The sequence below is a fragment of the Spinacia oleracea genome, chromosome 4 (genome assembly GCF_020520425.1).
Source record: "Spinacia oleracea cultivar Varoflay chromosome 4, BTI_SOV_V1, whole genome shotgun sequence".
NCBI classification, from domain to species: Eukaryota; Viridiplantae; Streptophyta; class Magnoliopsida; order Caryophyllales; family Amaranthaceae; genus Spinacia; species Spinacia oleracea.
Window position 1 is genome coordinate 16,370,895 of NC_079490.1, and position 20,502 is coordinate 16,391,396.

General features: G+C 35.3%; 1 protein-coding gene, 1 long non-coding RNA gene, 1 other non-coding gene and 1 pseudogene across 4 annotated transcripts; 2 read left to right on the top strand and 2 right to left on the bottom strand.

Moving 5' to 3' along the window:
• Window positions 1–3,278: 3,278 nt before the first annotated feature.
• LOC130471356 (uncharacterized) lies at window positions 3,279–4,554 on the bottom strand. Its single transcript, XM_056841419.1, has 5 exons — window positions 4,110–4,554; window positions 3,977–4,027; window positions 3,727–3,825; window positions 3,558–3,617; window positions 3,279–3,389 (listed from the first exon to the last, which is right to left on the bottom strand). The coding sequence occupies exons 1-5, from the start codon at window positions 4,362–4,364 to the stop codon at window positions 3,279–3,281; spliced, it is 576 nt and encodes a 191-aa protein (XP_056697397.1). The 5' UTR covers window positions 4,365–4,554.
• Window positions 4,555–5,379: 825 nt separating this feature from the next.
• Window positions 5,380–5,463, top strand: LOC130460553 (small nucleolar RNA SNOR75). The gene has a single exon (XR_008920409.1). It is a non-coding gene; the product is annotated as a small nucleolar RNA SNOR75 (small nucleolar RNA).
• Window positions 5,464–7,394: 1,931 nt separating this feature from the next.
• LOC130471357 (uncharacterized) lies at window positions 7,395–13,194 on the top strand (annotated as a pseudogene).
• Window positions 13,195–15,494: 2,300 nt separating this feature from the next.
• On the bottom strand, window positions 15,495–19,968 carry LOC110787175 (uncharacterized). Of its 2 annotated transcripts, XR_008919730.1 has the most exons (6): window positions 19,565–19,968; window positions 19,434–19,493; window positions 18,741–18,947; window positions 16,935–17,080; window positions 15,903–16,083; window positions 15,495–15,761 (listed from the first exon to the last, which is right to left on the bottom strand). It is a non-coding gene; the product is annotated as an uncharacterized lncRNA (long non-coding RNA). The 2 variants fall into 2 exon arrangements; XR_008919729.1 differs by having other exon boundaries at window positions 19,434–19,967.
• Window positions 19,969–20,502: the final 534 nt, after the last annotated feature.

Sequence of the window (20,502 nt, forward strand, 5' to 3'; positions counted from 1 at the left end):
ACCATCACAACTTTATCTACTTTCAAGTTTCCCCAAATTCTTCAAATAAAACCCTCCATCACATGAATTGGGGGATTTGCACCAACAACAGAGCACACAACAGATGAGTTCCAAAAATCAATTTCCTCCTGTATATCATCAAGTTCTATTCTAACAGGGGTAGTATTCTCAACAGATTCAGAAATGGGTTCAGCATTAATCACATCATCATCATTATCACTCATAACAACCTCTTCAAACTGCTGTAAAATGGGTACAGTAATCGTACCTATATCGACATTCTATCGATCTTTCATCTGAGCAGCTGAACCATGAATAACCTGCATAAATTCATTGAATGATTGCCTAACTTCAGATCGTAGTTGAAGCTGCTGCAACCCCGATTTCGGCGTGAAAACCTCATTTTCCAATCCAAAATCAAGTGCCTCCACCCCCAAAATTTCATCAATCGATCGTGTACGAAGTGCCTGAGAATCCGAAGATGGTCCTGCGAGCTTCCCTCTACCATGTCCATGCTTGCTCCCCTGAGATTTCGAACCAGTTTTTCGTGCCATGGCCACGGCTCACGTTAGCTTAACATGATCCGAGAGAAAAACTTGGAGAGAAAGTCAGGAGAACTTGAAATGTTTGTACTCTTGGATGTGAAAATATTAAGTTTCAAAAGTCGAGTAGCAGAAATGAAGTTTGTTTTATGGAAATGGCACCAACGATAAGTATCAACAACAATGTTATGTCAATAATGTATATAGCATTTTCAATACTTCATTATAAAACAACATACATCTATAATCTATATATAGTTATAGTTGTAACTAATAAAAAATCTATTTTTATTATAAAACTCTAAATAAATTATACTTTTATTATAAAACTATAAATAAATATATATACTGAATAAAATGTTTGGTAAAAAAAATTTGAATAGATGTAAATAAATAATTTCGGTTTTAGTTACATGACTAATTTATTAGAAATTTGAACATACTTAGAAAAAATGTAGTTTCATGAATCATTTTTTTGTTTTCAATAATTCTAGGGGTGTGTGCCCTTATTTAACAAAATATATTTGAATATAATTTTAATTAAAACCACAATTCTACGACCAACAAACTCGAAAGTTGAAAGGGCAGTAACATTCAAATAAGTTGCATCTCAAATACTGGTAGAAAAAACTCTTGTTGCAGCGGGCTTTTAGACCCCTGTTGCAGCGTACATCGTATGCTGCAACTGGGGGGCCTGCAACAAATCTGAACTTGTTGCAGCGTACATTGTTCGCTGCGAAAAGTTCTTTGTTATAGCGTACATATATATGTACGCTGTAACAAGTATGTAAAATTAGGCCAAAATCATGACCTGTTTCAGCGTACAAATGGGTGTACGCTGAAAAAGACATAGCATGTTACAACGAACAACCATTTGTACGCTACAACAGGTCATGATTTTGGCCTAACTTTACACCCTTGTTGCAGCATATACATATATATGTACGCTGCAACAAAACACTTTTGGCGGGAAATTTTAGTTTTATTTAGCAATACCTAAAGTGTCTTGCACCAAATATAGAAACCTGTCAACAACAATAATAGAATATCGCAACCTGTATAACAAATATAAAAACAATAACTGGTGTTTTGTATACTATGTATCCCAAAACCAAAGTGCACGTACTACATTTAAATATATGTACGTTCAAATTTCAACATACGCCTACATTTTCATATAAAAGATTGTTCTATAACATCTAAACCAACTCGATCAAGCGCGCTCAGGCTAATAATAAATACTTGCTGGTAAAAAACTTAGCCCATTGCTCACGGACCACATCAATTTCCTCGCTAGCATAAGGCGCATTCCTCGGAGTATAGACTTTCAAAAACAAAAATTTGATGGGAGCATTAGATTAAATGTCATTTTAGTCTAAATATGACCTATAACGACCCAATGAGCCTTAAATGTGCATAAATATATTGGAATGAGTATTGAAAACTTTAAAACTAAGAATATTATTCATCTAATAAGTTTGAAATGATTCCTTAGGTTCTTTAGTTCAAAGTGGGGAACGAAAATGTCACTTTAGTCTAAATATGACCTATAACGACTCAATGAGCCTTAAATGTGCGTAAATAGATTGGAACGAGTCTTGAAAACTTATAAAAAAGCATATTAATCATGTAAAGGGTTTAAAATGAGTCTTTAGGGTCTTTAGTTCAAAGTTGGTAGCGAAAATGTCTCATTTTAGCCTAAATATGACCTATAACGACCAAACAAGTCTCAAATGTGCATAAATAGATTGGATTTAGTCTTAGGAAGTAAAAACGAATCATATGAATCATGTAATAAGTTTGAAATGAGTTCTTAAGTTCGTTAATTCAAAGTTGTGAGGGAAAATGTCATTTTAGCCTAAATATGACATATAACGGCCAAACAAGTCTCAAATGTGCAGAAAAAAAAAGTATTGAGTCTTGGAAAGTTAACACTAATCATATGAATCATGTAGTAAGTTTGAAATGAGTTTTTAGGTTCGTTATTTCATAGTTGGGAGCGAAACTGCCTCATTTTAGTCTAACTATGACCTATAACGACCCAATGAGCCTTAAATATGCATACATATATTGGAATGAGTATTGAAAACTTTAAAACTAAGCATATTAATCATGTAATAAGTTGGAAGTGAGTCCTTAGGTTCGTTACTTCAAAGTTGGGAGGGAAAATGTTATTTTAGCCTAAATATGGCCTATAATGGCCAAACAAGTCTCAAATGTGCATAAATAGATTGGATTGAGTCTTGGAAACTTAAAACTAATCATATGAATCTTGTAGTAAGTTTCAAATGAGTTCTTAGGTTCGTTAGTTCAAAGTTGGGAGCGAAAATGTCATTTTAGCCTAAATATGACCTATAATGGCCAAACAAGTCTCAAATGTGCATAAATAGATTGGATTGAGTCTTGATAAGTTAAAACTAATCATATGGATCATTTAATAAGTTTAAAATGAGTTCTTAAGTTCCTTAGTTCAAAGTTGTGAGCGAAAATGTCATTTTAGCCTAAATATAACCTATAGCGGCCAAACAAGTCTCAAATGTGCATAAATAGATTGGATTGAGTCTTGGAAAGTTAACACTAATCATATGAATCATGTAGTAAGTTTTAAATGAGTTTTTAGGTTCGTTAGTTCAAAGTTAGGAGCGAAAATGCCTAATGTGCATAAATAGATTGTTGTTCTCTTTCTCGCCTCAAAGCAGCATCTGATGCTCGTTTTACTTCTTCTTCAGCCTCGGACTAAACCCTTTGTATATAAGCTTTCAGATCTGCAACAGCCTTTTCTCGCTCTTCTCTTCTTTGGTCACGCTCTTCATCCAGCTGCGTCTTCAACTCAGCTATAGATGCCTTCTAGCCGCAACAAGCAAACCACAAAAAGGTTACTTTCTGTCTTGGACAATTACGCATTTACACAGAATTTCTTAGCCCTACTTTAGACTACAATCAACAAGTTCTTCTTGTAGCAGGAGAAAATAGGAAGAGAAAGAAAAGGAGATAAAAAGAAGTTTCCCCTTGTACCTTTTCTTTGTCAAGATCTTTCCTCATTCTTCTCGTTTCACTTTCAAGTTCTTCCATTCGCTAAATAAGAAGTGCAAAAGGGAAAGTAATCAGCTATGGAAAAGAAAATGTCATAAGCAATTAGCATTAAATTGAAAACTGAAGTTGGATATAGCACAAAAATACATACTGATGTTTTGACAGCAGAAGACTGTTGTTCGACTAACACTTGAGCCTCAAGCTGGCAAACTCTGTTGTCAGAGAAGACCAATTTCTGTCTAGTGTCTTCCTGTTATGAGACAAATTTTAAGTAACGCTAGATGTAACTGATGCAACTCCCCCCGCCCCCAACCCCATAACAAAAAAGGCCCAAACAAAGATAATAAAGTGTTATGGCCTTTTTCTCTTATTGAAAAAGCAGACATAAGAAAGGCCCATACCAATTTGGATCTCAGATTCTCAACCAGTGATGAACTCTCTCTTTCTGATTCCTGATAATAAAATAAAACAAATTCACCACCTACGCTGAATCTACAGATGAATTAAAGGTCATAAAAAAGTAATGGTTGGTACCTGAAGTTTACCGATAACTTCTTGTTGTTCTCTTTCTCGCCTCGAAGCAGCATCTGATGTTCGTTTTAATTCTTCTTCAGCCTCGGACTGAACCCTTTGTATTGAAGCTTTCAGATCTGCAACAGCCTTTTCTCGCTCTTCTATTCTTTGGTCACGCTCTTCATCTAGCTGTGTTTTCAGTTCAGCTATAGATTCCTTCTGGCTGCAACAAGCAAACCACAAAAAGGTTACTTTCTGTCTTGGACAATTACACATTTACACAGAATTACTTAGCTCTACTTTAGACTACAATCAACAAAACTTCAAAGAAATAATAGTTAACAACAATAAAACATTTAATTACAATATGTAGACAAAATAATCTCCTAAAACATGATAAAAAAAAAAACAAAATGAATCGAAACATCATATGCTAAGACACACTAAGAAAATATAGATAAAAAAAATTGACTCAGTAATAAACTTGGACAACTGGAGCTTTATCAGCATCGGGTGCACAAGCTGAACAATTAGCTAGAAATCTTTATCAACCAAACTACTTTGAGGAGTTTGTTTCTGACATGGAAATGCATACAATTGGATAAACTCAGGTACACCAGTTTAGCACGAAATCAAAGGTAAGACACCTAACTTACTAGCAGAACATAAAACAAGTAATCTCTCGACAAATATCATACTCCCTACATGCCATTATAAATATGTGGAAAAGAACTAGTGGGAAAAGCTTCCAGATGAGCAGTGCATCAAAATATCAGATTCAATACAATTAAAATTGATAATTAAAAAATGGAAAATTTGCCAATTACTACCTAGGTTTTTAGTAACTTTGCGAATTACTACCTAGCTTGTTAAAAGTTGTCAATTATTATTTAGGTGGTTAGATATCGTTGTCAATTACTACCTTAACCCATATTCCGACCAATTAGTCATTAACAATATCGTTGACTTATTTTAATTACTTAATATAAATATAACATAATTTTTTTTTTCCAAAACTAATTAAATCAGAAAATACCCAAAACATTAAACTTTTGCTGCTCCTCTCTCTCGCCACCATACTTGTTGCTGCTACTGTATTTGTTGTCATTGCTTTGGAATTTCACCTGTTTTCTTTTTACAAATCGGTTTTAATTTCAGAATCTTTTGAATTTATTTTTCTAGAAAATGGGTTGTTCATTGTTGTTTCTGTTGCTGTCGTCGTCGTTCAATTTACATGTCTTTTTCCGGTTACAAATCTGTTTTGATTTCGCAAATGTCTTGAAGGATGATTTCCGGGTGATGATACAAAATAGATGACGAGTCCGATCCATTCTTAAATATCGTGACGACAAAACGAGGCAGTAATCCGATAGAAATCCACATCTCATTATCTTCCCCTCTTTTTCTTTGATTTTTTTTGAATTAATTTGTAGTTTTGTTTGTGAAAAGCTATGTTTGAGTTAGCTTTAATGGGAAGCAAAAATAGTTATGCTGATAAATCAATGACACTCTCCTCGAGTAAATGAGAATGGTGTTATGCCATTAATGATTATTTTTCAAGCCTTTCCGAGTTAATCTCAGTGATTTGAAAATTTTTCCAATCAAATGGCATTTTCGTAAATAATTCATGATTTTATTACGAAAATGCCATTAAATGTGGGTGACACGTCATCAAATATGAGCCACATGTACGGTCATAATTGTATTTTCATAATATATCAAAACTATATAATATACAGTCAACAACTCGCAATGTACAATAAACTTCTACTAATAATCAATCCACAACTATAAATATACAGTCAATCACTTACCAATAACCAATATTGCAGTTTAGTAATTAATCCACCATCATAAAATATACAGTCAACGATAAGTTGTATACAATCAACACCGAGTAATATGCAGTCAACAAACACAAATATACAGTCAACACGTAATATTATACCACCTACACTTTTCAAGCAAAATATTTACGAAAATGCCATTTGATTGGAAAAATTTTCGAATCACTAAGATTAACTCGGAATTTCTCAGCTTTTCTTAGCTGCATTTTACTCCCTTTTATTTTCCAATTGAAATGGTTTTTTGGGGATTTGTTTTTGGGTATTTTGGATTTTCTAGATTTAATTAGGTTTGGCCTTTTTTAATTTAATTCAAATAAGGGATTAATGGTTGATTATGATAGGATTAGTGACTCATTGACTATAATATGGGTTAAGGTAGCAATTGACAACAATAACTAAACACCTAGGTAGTCATTGACAACTTTTAACAAGCTAGGTAGTAATTCACAAAGTCACTAAAGACCTAGGCAGTAATTGGCAAATTTTCCTTAAAAAATTAAACTTAAAACATGCCATTGTATAGAAAGGAAGACAACCATTGTAATTACGGAGGGAGTACCCACTGACAAGGTATACTATCTACTGAAACACAAGCTAAATTAAGGATCGTCATTACAGGAAGCACCAGAGTAGTTCACACAAGACAACGTAAAGAGAAAATGTTTAAGTCAAATATTTCATTGACCGTATTTACTTTAGAATCTATTTTTAACATTAACTTCAAAGTGCTTTAGTTCTTAATTGCACTCCAGCCATCTCCAGATCTCCTATTCTTCCTTACAACTTATTGCCTTTAGCTCGAGACCCTAGGAATTAAGTCAGACAGATCAAATCAATGTACAACTCCTAAAACATATCTTCGTATCTCTGAAACATAAATAACGAACAACCGACTAAAGATATAAACCAATATCTTGCTTTGCTGCCCTGTTTCATTAATGTGGCATCCTGTGCATATTGCAAGTCAGTATGTTCAAAACTTCAAATTACTTTTTGTAGCCTCTGCTTGTAAGTTAGAGATAACAGACCAGGGAGATTCTCTGACATATCATCTCATATACAAAACATAGAGCATTATTTTCCACACTCAACGATTAAATCTTTGTAGAAATAAACTTCACCCTCCAAAAATCAACCGAGAAATACACATTCAACATCACAGCCAAACGAATTGAAATCACATAATTCCCGAATTCGCAACAACATCAGATGATGTAATCAATCGTCGTATAAACTAAAACCGAATTCCAGAAAACTACATCAATCATCATGACAATTCACACGCAATACACGATTCGGGGAATTAAACAACTTGCCACAAAAAAAAAAGAACAAACCCTAATTCTGTATACGAAAATGAAGAGGAAGAGGGAAGAAATATACCTGCCGCGGCGAGGATTGACGGAGAACAAGATGGAATTCACCAGCCGAGGAAAGTAGGTAATTTTTTCGAGCAAAGATGGACTTCACCGGTGGTTTTTCGAGCAGGGATGGAGGTTTTTCGAGCAGGGGACAACCGGTGAGGAGGCTAGGAGGCAAGGAAATAGATCGAAGAAGGAGGACCGGCGAAGGAGGAGTACCACCGGCGACGACGATTGGCGAGACCGAGCGGCGCGACGACGACGACTGGCCGGGAAAGCTGAGGGTAGAAGAAGGAGTGAGCGCGGGTTTGGATTTCGAATTTGCTTGAGGTTTGAAACGAAATGCATGTTAGTCTTAATACATGAATTACTTTGCAGCGAATTTTTTTTACAAAAAGCTATTGCAGGGGGCTTTTACCTTGTACGCTGCAAAATAAAAGGTCTATTGCAGGGGGCTTTTACTTGGTATGCTGCAACAACCCTTTATAGGGTTTGACACACGTTGACCTACAAGTTGTTGAAGCGTATTAATACATGTATGCTGCAACAAGGGGGTTGCAACAGGGGTTTTTTCTACTAGTGGATCGTATGTTCTCAATAATACTTTTTAATTGTTACTACAAGTCATTTTTTATTTGTATCTTTTTTATTTATGAATTATTGTTTACGAGTAATTAACAATATTCCGTAAACAAATTTGAGTCACAAGAAGTTACAAGAAGAAACTTCAACTGAAATACTACGCTTAGCAAAACATGTAAAACCGAGTAATATATTACCAAAGAAACAAACACCAATATTTCAAAAATTCGAAAGGAAGAAAACAAAAAAAAAAAGCAAAAAACTGAAAGAAGGAAACAAATTCACAAGAAAACAACGACAAGCAACATTTTAAAAATCGCGTACCAAGACCTAAAAAATGCAGAAATTCAGAGAAGATTACATGAAAGAACCCCTAAAAAATCAAATTTTCTGAAAATGAACTGACATTCTCTTAAAGAATCACCATTTTCGTTGTTTATCATCCTCCAGTTCTAAAAATTTCTCAGTAGAGTAGTTCTCCAACCTAACAAACCCCTTCCTGAGCATGAAAAACAGTGATCTGATATAAAATCACCCAAAGTCAATTTCAAATTAAAACCCAAAATTACAAAAAGAAAACCTTAATCCAAAATTAAATTCGTCGAAAAAAATCAATCACTAACTAAGCATGGAACAACTTGTATAAATTTCACAAGAAAAAGAATAAATTTGAACAACTTACCTATACAAGACATAGGGTGAGAGGCTGAGAGCATAGATGCGGGAAGGAGAGAGTAAAGCATGAAGAAACATAAGTGAGGAGAGAGAAAGAAGTTCGTAGGAGGAACCGAGGAAGAGGAACTCATTAGCAACATAACGGGAGGAGAAAAACAAAAGGAAAGGGCATATTGGAGGTTTTACTGTATATAAGGAAAATGCCAAAAAAAATTGAAGAAGAAAATGGAGGGTAAAACAGACAAATCACTATTGTGGGAATAGTAAGAGCAACTTCTCTCTTTTATAAGTGTTAGGATTTATTTTCAAACTTTAACCATACATAATATGTTTATTATGTTCTCTGTTTTATGCATGATAATTTTTTTTTTTTTGGGTGAATTATTATGCAATATGGAGGCGATTTAAGTATGAGACTATAGTAAGCTGGTTTGGCTTGCTTTTGTGAGTATTTTGTATAGGAGACGATACTTGGTGGCTTGGTAAAGATAATGAGTTCACAAATTTGTGTAAGTTCCCAATGTATGGAGGTAGCAGTGATTCAGCTCTTCATGAAGCTGAGAATGGTTTTACTAGAGTTTATCTAGTCAAATCACTTGTATGCTTTAAGGCCAGGTACTTTCACTAGTTCTTGAAACTGTGGGGTATACAACTAAGGTGAGACCTTTAACTTTATTGTGGGCCACAACTAACCTAGTATGTGTACTTGTGATATACTTGTAACATTATGGATATTGTATAAGCTGATTTGGATACTGGATGTCTTTTCATTTATTTGAATTGAATGATATCACTAATTGTGAATCTCGTGAAGTTATTATTTGATTAAAAATCTTACAGGGATATAATAAAGGTATCTTTATACACTCAATGCTTCCAGTCATTTCTAATGTGCTGGATGAGTCAGTTTGCTAGGGTGTAGCAAAGGCAAGAGCACAACTAGTGGAGTCCATACTCTTTCTTGTTTGTTTTAAAGAAGTTATGAGGTACCAATGAGGTTCATGGGGGTATCTTCGAGAAATAATGGATAACTTTCATGAATCATCTTAAGTGGTCATATAGTTGGAACTAGTTGGAAGAATGTTGTATTCAAAGGTGATTATGAGTTTTTAATTAAGATCTATTGTACCTTGGATATGTTAGCTCAGACTTCCCCAATCTTAGCAGGGTTGACTACTAAGTTTCTTTCAGGTGTTAGTTAAAAGATAAGAGCTTGTAAAAGGGCAACTTATGTTTTTAGAGGATTCACTATAGCTTATGCGTTGACCATGTACTTTTCTCAACTATGACTAAGGTCCTGTTTAGTTCACCTTATTTCACGACCTTATTACTTATTTCAGATTCAATCAGATCATATTTATTATAATGATTATATTTATGATTATTGGTATACATTTTTATCATTTTTATTATTATTAATATTATTATTATCATTATCATTATTATTATTATTGTTATTATTATTTTACTAGCTACTATTATTGCTTTAATAGAAAAAGAATGTTGTAGTTGGTGCAATTAAAATCTATTATTTAAGGCATAAAACACATTAACAAAACATTCAAATTCATCATGTCCAAATTAAAACCATTAAGTCGATCCAGATCAGAAACGATATGATCAGGTCATGTCCATATCAAAACTGATTTTTATAGATCGGAACCATTATATGTCTAGACCAGAAATGGTATGATCATATAATATCTAGATAATAACTGATTTGTACAGATCATGTCTAGATCATGTTCAGATCTGCAAAGATCTTTTCTAGATCAGAACCGATCCTTACAAATCATGTCCGATCCTTACGGAATCAAATGTTCAGATCAGAACCGATTTGTACATATCATGTCCAGGTTAGAATCGATATGTCCAGATTATAACTGGTCCACATATCGTCTCTGTACGGATTTTGTTCAGATTAGAATTGATCTACAAAGATCATGTCCATATCAGAATTGAGTTGTACAGATCATGACCAGATCAGAATTGAACTGATCTGTAAAGATCATGACCCCATCAGAACTAATCTATACAGATCATGTCCAGATCATAACTAATTTGTAAAGATCATGTCCAGATCAGAACTGATGATGTCCATATCATAACTGATGATGTCCAGATTAGAACTGATCTATACAGATCATGTCCATATCAGAACTGATCTGTACAGATCATGTCCAGATCAGAACTGGTCTGTACAAATCATGTCTAGATCAGTATTGATCTGTGTAGATCATGTCCAAATCAGAATTGATATACACAGATCATGTCCAAATCAGAGTTGATATACACAGATCATGTCCAGATCAAAATCGACTGTCCATATCAGAACCCATACGTGTATATCAGAACCCATATATTCATATCGATCTATCTAGATCATGTCTAAATCTGTAGTGATTTTTCAAGATCATGTCCACATCAAAACCCATATTGTACGTCAAGATTATGTCCCATATGTCCAGATCTGTACTGATCATGTCCATATCAGAACCAAATTTGTACATACACTAGTAGAAAAAACCCCTGTTGCAGCCCCCTTGTTGCAGCGTACATGTATAAATACGCTTCAACAACCAGTCGGTCAACGCGGGTCAAACCCTTTAAAGGGTTATCGCAGCGTACATTTTAAATGTTCGCAGCAAATGTGTTTGTTGCAGCGTACAAAATAAAAGCCCGCAGCAACAACCCGACTTTATCGCAGCGTACATGCTATTGCCCCCTGCAACAAGTCCGCGTTTCAAAATTTTTTGCTGCAATAACGTTATTTCGTCAATAGCTTTTTCACTTAACAAAATATCTCAAAATTTTATTTTCCAGCGCTCTCTCAACTCCTTCTCTCCAAGCATCTGGCCTTCGAACTCAGCCGTCGAACTCAGGTGTTGCTCGGCCCTGCGTCGCTGTCTTCGCCGGTGGGTCTGTGTTCTCGCCTCATCTCCCCCATCGCGTTCTGTTCTCGCCGTCACAGTCCCAAGTATTTCGATCTCTTACTCTCTCTTGCGCGAATCTGTTTGAGGAGGTATAGTTTTCCAACTTTTTGTGTCTGTTTTTCCCTAATTTCGTATTTTTAGGGTTTGCTTTCAGTCAATTCTTGATTTTTCCCCCAATTTCGTATTTTTAGGGTTTGATTACATAAATTATTCTTATTTTTTGTGTTAATTAATACATTTTTTTCCGATATTGATTGTTAGGGTTTGATTTTTTTGGTAGCTTATAATTCATCTGTTGACCGGTTTCCTACTGAAAAGAAGAAGATTGTGGTGAGTGGGAATCCGGTTAGGTTGTTAATAAAGAAGTTTGTGTCAAAAGCCGTGGCAAGGACGTATTTTTTCCCTAGGTTGGCTAAGGTATCAGAATCGGAGGCGGTGGTGCTGCTGGTGCTTGGGGGATCCTTTGGGGCTAATTCTATGAACATTGCTCTATTCAATATTTATTTTCAGATGTTGGAGCAGCGGCCAAATTTGCATATAATTTGAGAGACTGGTGTTGAATCATTCAATGAGATGGAGAGCCTTGTTCGAAACCATCCACGATTGGTATTGGCACCGTGAGTTTTCGATTCCCATTCCATTTTAACTCACCATTATAGCTGTTCCAATGTTCCATTGATGTTTATTTATGAGAAAGCTATTGTCATACTGTACTAAGTTGCTAACTAGCTGAGTAGTTTTACTCCTCTTCAATTGCTTCATATAACTATAGATAATCCTAGCCTATGTTGATTTATAAATTACAATTTGTCAATATAAATCCGCAGGCTACATGCCAAGCTTGTACACCAAATGCATAAGATTTTGGTTCCTTGGAGAGGATATTTTGGCACTGCTGTACCACAAGTGTCCTATCTTCACCATAGATAATAAGTCATTGTTACGTTAGGTTAGAGCATCTTTGCTCGTGTTCCAATTCACTGTTATCCTGTAAAGAAATTCATATAATAACTAATAAGTGGTGACTAGAGAATAACCTATCCCAGAAGCAAGTTTATTCCCTCAGCTCTTGAATACTTGATTAATTTTAACAATGGCCTTTTTAGCTGTTTTGAAATGAAATGATTGTCACATTCCTTTTGGGGTTTGTGGTTGTCAGTTGTCACCCTTCCTCTCCTTATCACATGGGCCTCATCAAAATGTGTGATAATCCCCTATGTTATAGAATGAAGGGAGTATATGTTTTATCTTTTATTCAGTACCCAATTCTGTTCCTGGAAGTCAATGTTGTTGATCCAAATCTTTTCTTTGGTTTACAAGCCTGCTTCAACTGTCAATTTTGTACTTGACTTTTTGTGTTGATTTTGAACACGAAATCATTATCCGTAAACCTCTTTTGTCTGTTTCAGATATATATATATGCTTGCGTGTGTGTCTCAAAACTTTTACTATCATCTTTAGGATCAGTAAAGTCCATCTGATTGTTCTTTTTTTCCCGTACATGATCTGAACATAATTTTCGTTTTTTATAAGGTTTTTGCGTTCTATGGACATGGGATATGGAGCTGCAGATCTTATTGTTTCTAGGGCTGGATCGATGACTTGTACTGAACTACTAGTTACAGGGAAACCTGCCATCCTGGTAACAACCTTTGCTTCCTTTATGGTCTCTTCAATTTTTGAATTGCTATAAGGCTTGTTTGGTCGTTATAGGTCATATTAGGCTAAAATGAGGCTTTTTTGCTCCCAAATATGAAATAAAGAACCTTAGGACTCATTTTAAACATATTAAATGTTTTATATGATTAGTTTTAACTTTCCAAGACTTACTCCAATCTATTTATGCACATTCGAGACTTCTTTGGCCGTTATAGGTCATATTTAGGCTAAAATGACATTTTCGCTCCCAACTTTGATCTAACGAACTTAAAAACTAATTTCAAACTTATTACATGATTCATATGATTATTTTTAACTTTTCAAGACTCAATCCGATCTATTATGCACATTTGAGACTTGTTTGGTCGTTATAGGTCATATTTAGGCTAAAATGAAGCATTTTCGCTCCCAACTTTGAACAAAGAACCTAAGGACTCATTTTATACTTATTACATGTTTAATATGAATATTTTTAACTTTCTAACACTCATTCCAATCTACTTATGCAAATTTAAGGCTTGTTTGGTCGTTATAGGTCATATTAGGCTAAAATGAGGCTTTTTTGCTCCCAAATATGAAATAAAGAACCCTAGGACTCATTTTAAACATATTAAATGTTTTATATGATTAGTTTTAACTTTCCAAGACTTACTCCAATCTATTTATGCACATTCGAGACTTCTTTGGCCGTTATAGGTCATATTTAGGCTAAAATGACATTTTTCGCTCCCAACTTTGATCTAACGAACTTAAAAACTAATTTCAAACTTATTACATGATTCATATGATTATTTTTAACTTTTCAAGACTCAATCCGATCTATTATGCACATTTGAGACTTGTTTGGTCGTTATAGGTCATATTTAGGCTAAAATGAAGCATTTTCGCTCCCAACTTTGAACTAAAGAACCTAAGGACTCATTTTATACTTATTATATGTTTAATATGAATATTTTTAACTTTCTAACACTCATTCCAATCTACTTATGCAAATTTAAGGCTTGTTTAATTGGTCGTTATAGGTCATATTAGGCTAAAATGAGGCTTTTTTGCTCCCAAATATGAAATAAAGAACCTTAGGACTCATTTTAAACATATTAAATGTTTTATATGATTATTTTTAACTTTCCAAGACTTACTCCAATCTATTTATGCACATTCGAGACTTCTTTGGCCGTTATAGGTCATATTTAGGCTAAAATGACATTTTCGCTCCCAACTTTGATCTAACGAACTTAAAAACTAATTTCAAACTTATTACATGATTCATATGATTATTTTTAACTTTTCAAGACTCAATCCGATCTATTATGCACATTTGAGACTTGTTTGGTCGTTATAGGTCATATTTAGGCTAAAATGAGACATTTTCGCTCCTAACCTTGAACTAAAGAACCTAAAGACTCATTTTAAACCCTTTACATGATTAATATTCTTAGTTTTAAGTTTCCAAGACCCTTTCCAATCTATTTACGCACATTTAAGGCTCATTGGGTCGTTATAGGTCATATTTAGACTAAAATGACATTTTCGTTCCCAAATGTGAACTAAAGAACCTAATGACTTATTTCAAACTTATTACATGTTTAATATGCTTATTTTTAAAGTTTTCAAATACTCATTTCAATCTATTTATGCACATTTAAGGCTCATTGGGTCGTTATAGTTCATATTTAGACTAAAATGACATTTAATCTAATGCTCCCATCAAATTTTTGTTTTTGAAGGTCTATACTACAGGAATGCGCCTTATGCTAGTGAGGAAATTGATGTGCACTAGTAGAAAAAACCCTTGTTGCAGCGGGCTTTTAGACCCCTGTTGCAGCGTACATCGTATGCTGCAACTTGGGGGCCTGCAACAAGTATTGACTTGTTGCAGCGTACAATGTACGCTGCGAAAAGTACCTTTTTGCAGCGTACATTTGCATGTACGCTGCAACAAGTGTGTAAAATTAGGCAAAAATCAAGACTTGTTGCAGCGTACAAAATGATGTACGCTGCAACAGACTGGTTTGTTGCAGCGGGCTTTTATTTGTACGCTGCAACAAACCAGTCTGTTGCAGCGTACAAATAAAAGCCCGCTGCAACAAACCAGTCTGTTGCAGCGTACAAATAAAAGCCCACTGCAACAAACCAGTCTGTTGCAGCGTACATCATTTTGTACGCTGCAACAAGTCTTGATTTTTGCCTAATTTTACACACTTGTTGCAGCGAACAAGTATATGCCCCCTGCAACAAAGCTGTGCTTTTGGCGGGAAAATTTTAGTTTTATTTATCTATACCTAGGGTGTCTTACACCAAATATAGGAACCTGTCAACAACAATAAATAAAATATCGCAACCTGTAGATCAACAAATATAAAAAATAATAACTGGTGTTTTGTATACATATATATATATCCCAAAACCAAAGTGCACGTACTACATTCAAATATACGTTCCAATTTCAATGTACGCATACATTTTAATGTAAACGATTGTTCTATAACAACTAAACCACCTCGATCAAGCGCGCTCAAGCCAATAGTAAATACTTGCGGGTAAAACACTTAGCCCGTTGCTCACGAACCACATCAATTTCCTCACTAGTATAGGCGCATTCCTCGGAGTGTAGACCTTTACAAAAACAGAAATTTCAACTAAGCATTAGATTAAATTCAAATTAAATATCACACTTTAACATTCAAGCAACTAATAACAATGTCCTAATAGCTATTACAAATAGTGCTTTGAAGTGGTATAGTTAAGAAGAAAAACCTTTATTTAGCAGTGCGTCATTTCAGAAACATAGATGATTTGTTCAACTCCGAAATAAAGCAGTACTTGAGCAGCATCACAAACAAGCTTCTCCTTGCCCCTCTTACAATCATCAAAACATCAGTTCTTCTCCAGGCACAGGAAAAGTGCTAGGCACAGAAACGAATGCTTGCCTTCCATGCTGCATAGAAGTTAATACATTTGGTGATCTACATACATGGAGCGAATATGTTATTCAAACAACCATTAAGAGGGTGATCCCTCTCTCCCTGTCACTTCTTAGGTATAAGGGATATTCATATATGTGGATCTCAACAGCTTCACAAAACATTTGACAGCAAACCTGTTTATAAGATTGAAATTTGGGTCCTATTTTCTGAACAAAATAAGTTACAGACTTACAGGTTGTTATAACTCTTTATAAATACTTAATTCTTGAATTGTCATGTTCCCACAACTCCACCCTAACTAGTGATAAATCCAAACTAATGAGCCACAGAAAACATATACAGATACCTATCACCTATACCCAAGCTAGTTAACATTGTTAAAAACTACTATAAAGTACACAATGTCTATCGAAGCTTCTAATCCTCGCAACGATCACTTGTCAACTAATGATGCAATGTTGGGAAATCAAAAGCTTTGTGGAAGAAGTGACTCAAATAAAGCAAATAGAAGTGGTTCGAGTAAGAATTGGATGATGAGTTGGACCAAATCTACATGTGTGTGTGTGTGTGTGGGAGTGGGGGGGGTGGGGTGGGCGGGGAGGGGGGGGGTGAGACCCTGATGGCATTATGACTGGGGTGTAGTTTTCTGGGTCAGTTTTCCCTGCCCAGCAAGAGCATACAAGTTTAGTTTACTGATACAAAACCCTTTCTTCAAACAAAATAAACATACAATGGAATACCTTTACGAAAAGTGCTTGCCTACCATACCTCTATAAAACAATTGCCTAGCTCCTAGTATTTAAAAGTGAATCCAAAAGCACAAAATAACCAAGGCCTGAAGTAAACTCAACCAAGTCCAAACCTTTCAGTAGTATCCAATTTGGATCTTAAATCAGCTATTTCAGCCTCAGCAACAGAGAGACGCCGTTGGCAAGCCGCCTCAGCTTCATTAGCAGCTTTTATCCTCAGCTTCAACTAGTTTAGTGATTTGATTCTAGAAGAGGTAGACTGTGGACAGATACAAGAAGATAGAATAGATCACATAGTAAGTAGAGGCACGGGAAGATATGTCAGACTACATTTACACAAACAAAGAGTTGGAGAAGTGAATTTATCACAACAGAACTAGAGTACAGAGGAATATCAAATCAACAGTTGTCTGATTTTTTTTAACTTTAACAGGAAAAAAAACAGTGGAACGGTTTTATCCATGAAATTCCTTTTAACATAAAAGTTTGTGGCATGAGCCTTAGATGTGCGTAAATAGATTGAAATTAGTATGTCCACCCTCCTCTCATCTCAAACAAAACCCATAAAGGCAAGAGTCCGCAAGACAAATTCTGGGCTTGGCTTGTAACTGAGTCCCTGGCCATCACTCTGGTTCTTCTCTAACTTACACTGAACACCAATTATACTTTTTCCAAAAAAGACTTGCTCCATCATCTGCATCTCTTACATAGTCAAGCGCATTTTAATTTCAATCTCAAAACTGGACTCATTTCAGCTTTTAGTTACAGGGGATGAGGGTCTAAAACTCAAGTCTCTCAAAGGAAAAAACCCGTCAATTTATCAGAGAATATAGGAGACAGCAGCACAAGTATCTAAACCAAAAAGAAAGTGATTGCTAGATACCAGGAAACGTTGTATTCATCTGGGTCTCTACGGTACGCACAATACCAAGCTGCTCAACGTAGTTTCCTAGGACTATCAATGCTCTAGTGGAAGCAATTATAATTTTATAATTCCGGTCACCAATACACCATTGTAACATACTACTAGAAAGACCTATCCTAGAGGTAGCTTCTCGGCATATATTGCATAAGTACTACATAGGAGAGTTGGAAGTGTGGAACCACTGATCAGAGAGTGATTTGAACCCCTCTCGAACATGAAACTGCAGTTCATCTAATACAGTATATAAATAATCAATATCCAGTTTGCAGTGAATCAGTGATCACTACAAGACCTTGAAAAACTGAAAATAATAATACTAGCCAGACTATGGGACTAGTATTATGAAAGCTGAAACTTTGGAAAGGCATAAATACGACAATACCTCAAACGCTAAATCAAAGTGCAGCTAGCTGAAAGGTGGTTCAGATGTTTATGCTAAGACATGTGTTTGGGACGGATAAAAATTAGGAATTGAAAAGACTTTTCGCTCAATCAACAACCCTCGATGTTGTCAGTTACGCTTAAGTTAGGAATGCATATTCACTCAAAGTTAAGAATAAAAGTTGCGTTGGATTGCTTGGCCACTATTTTCAAGCTTCGGTCTACCCCTTAACAACAATATGCTAACATCCACATCTATAACCCACTGCACGAAATCATTTGTATTCATATAATTACTTGAAAGTGGAATAGAACTATTAGATGACCATAAAGAATTCTGCAAGGAATAAAAAATGACAGATAATAGTAAGCCTGGCCTAGCTGAAACATATCAATTTTTGTTTTAACGTATCAAAGTATGGCTGATTTCAAAATATAAACTTGATCAATTGAATTCCCCCGAAGTAAAGCAGAATCCTAACATTTACCCTTATCCTTATATCAGTCAGTCCATGAACAATAACATATACTAGTATTAAAGAACACTTCAATGTGCAGGACCAAGAAGAAAATAAATGCAAACTAAAGATAACAAAGTTTTATCAAAAACTACCTTAAATTTGGCAGGTTCAACTAGTTGAAAAACAACAGTATCTCCTTCCAATTTCAGAACTATGGCAAACCTTTTCCACCCACCACTGAGTCCACGATATTGAGGCAGATAATTGGCTTCGTATTGTTCTCCAGTATCTGTCTCGAGTATTATAACAGTACGGTTTTTTACTGGTATATGCGCCCTTCAAAAGGGTGGAGGAAGTCTCTGTGACTCCACCAAATGAACCAAGTAAGAAAACACCTCAAAATAAGCATATTAATTTCATCAGAATAATATATAGTTTGTCACATTTGGCTAATGAAAAGGCCTAAAACATGAAACATGAAATTACTTAAATTGGATTGCTTTAGATTCAAAAAAGGACTGACATTCAAGAATGGAGGGAGTAGTTTTTCACATTTGCCTAATGAAAGAGCCTAAAACATGATTTGAGGTACTAACCAAGATGAAACCACCAGAAACATTCGATTTTACATCACTTTTACGGTAGTCGGATGTTCAACATTTATCTTTGAGTGAATTTTTCTAGCATGAACAAAATTATATTTCCTTAATCAGGGATTATTACAATATTTTTCTCATCAAGAAAATCAAATTAATTGATATATCTCTGTTTAAATTACATACGAAGATCAAGATTCAAGAATTTGCAAAATTTCATCATTTAAAACAAAAGAAATCATAACCCACCCGAGATAAACGTATGTATTTTCTCCTAATCTTGTCAGCCAACAATTTCTTTGGCTTTCTCTGCAAAAATGAAAAATGAACAAACCCTAATTTTGAAAACGAAAATAAAAAGGGACAGGGGAGAAAGTTACTTGCCGCAGCGAGGATTGACGGAGAACAGGGTTCGCGAACCGGCCGAGCAAAGAAGCTTAGTTTTCCGAGCAGGGAATCACTTCGCCGGTTGTTTTTTCGAGCAGGGAATACCTTTTGCGGGGGTTTTTCGAGCAGGGAACCACCGGTGAGAGGTGAGGAAATTAAATAGACTCTTGCTAGAGTACCACCGGCGACGGGCGAGACCACGCGGCGACGACCACTGGTGAGAACCACCGGCGAGACGCAGGGTAAGCCGAGAGAAGAAGAAGGGAGTAATGAGAGTGGGATATTCGCTGCGAAATTGGTCATGAGGTTTGAGGTAGAAATGTTTGGTCTGAGTTAAAGTTGCAGCGAAAAAAATTACAAATATGTTATTGCAGGGGGCTTTTACCATGTACGCTGCAAAATAAAAGGTCTATTGCAGGGGGATTTTACTATGTACGCTGCAAAAATCTCTTTTGCAGGGGGCAATTAATTTGTACGCTGCAACAACCCTTTAAAGGGTTTGACCCGCGTTGACCGACTGGTTGTTGAAGCGTATTAATACTTGTACGCTGCAACAAGGGGGTTGCAACAGGGGTTTTTTCTACTAGTGGTGGTTCGTGAGCAATGGGCTAAGTTTTTTACCAGAAAGTATTTATTATTGGCCTGAGCGCGTTTGATCGAGTTGGCTTAGATGTTATAGAACAATATTTTGTATTAAAATGTATGCGTACGTTGAAATTGGAACGTACATATATTTAAATGTATTAGTACGTGCACTTTGGTTTTGGAATATATACAAAACTACAGTTATTGTTTATATATTTGTTATACAGGTTGTGATATTCTATTATTGTTATGACAGGTTTCTATATTTGGTGCAAAGTCCCTAAACAAAATTAGAATTTTCCCGCCAAAAGTGCTTTGTTGCAGCGTACATATATATGTGTACGCT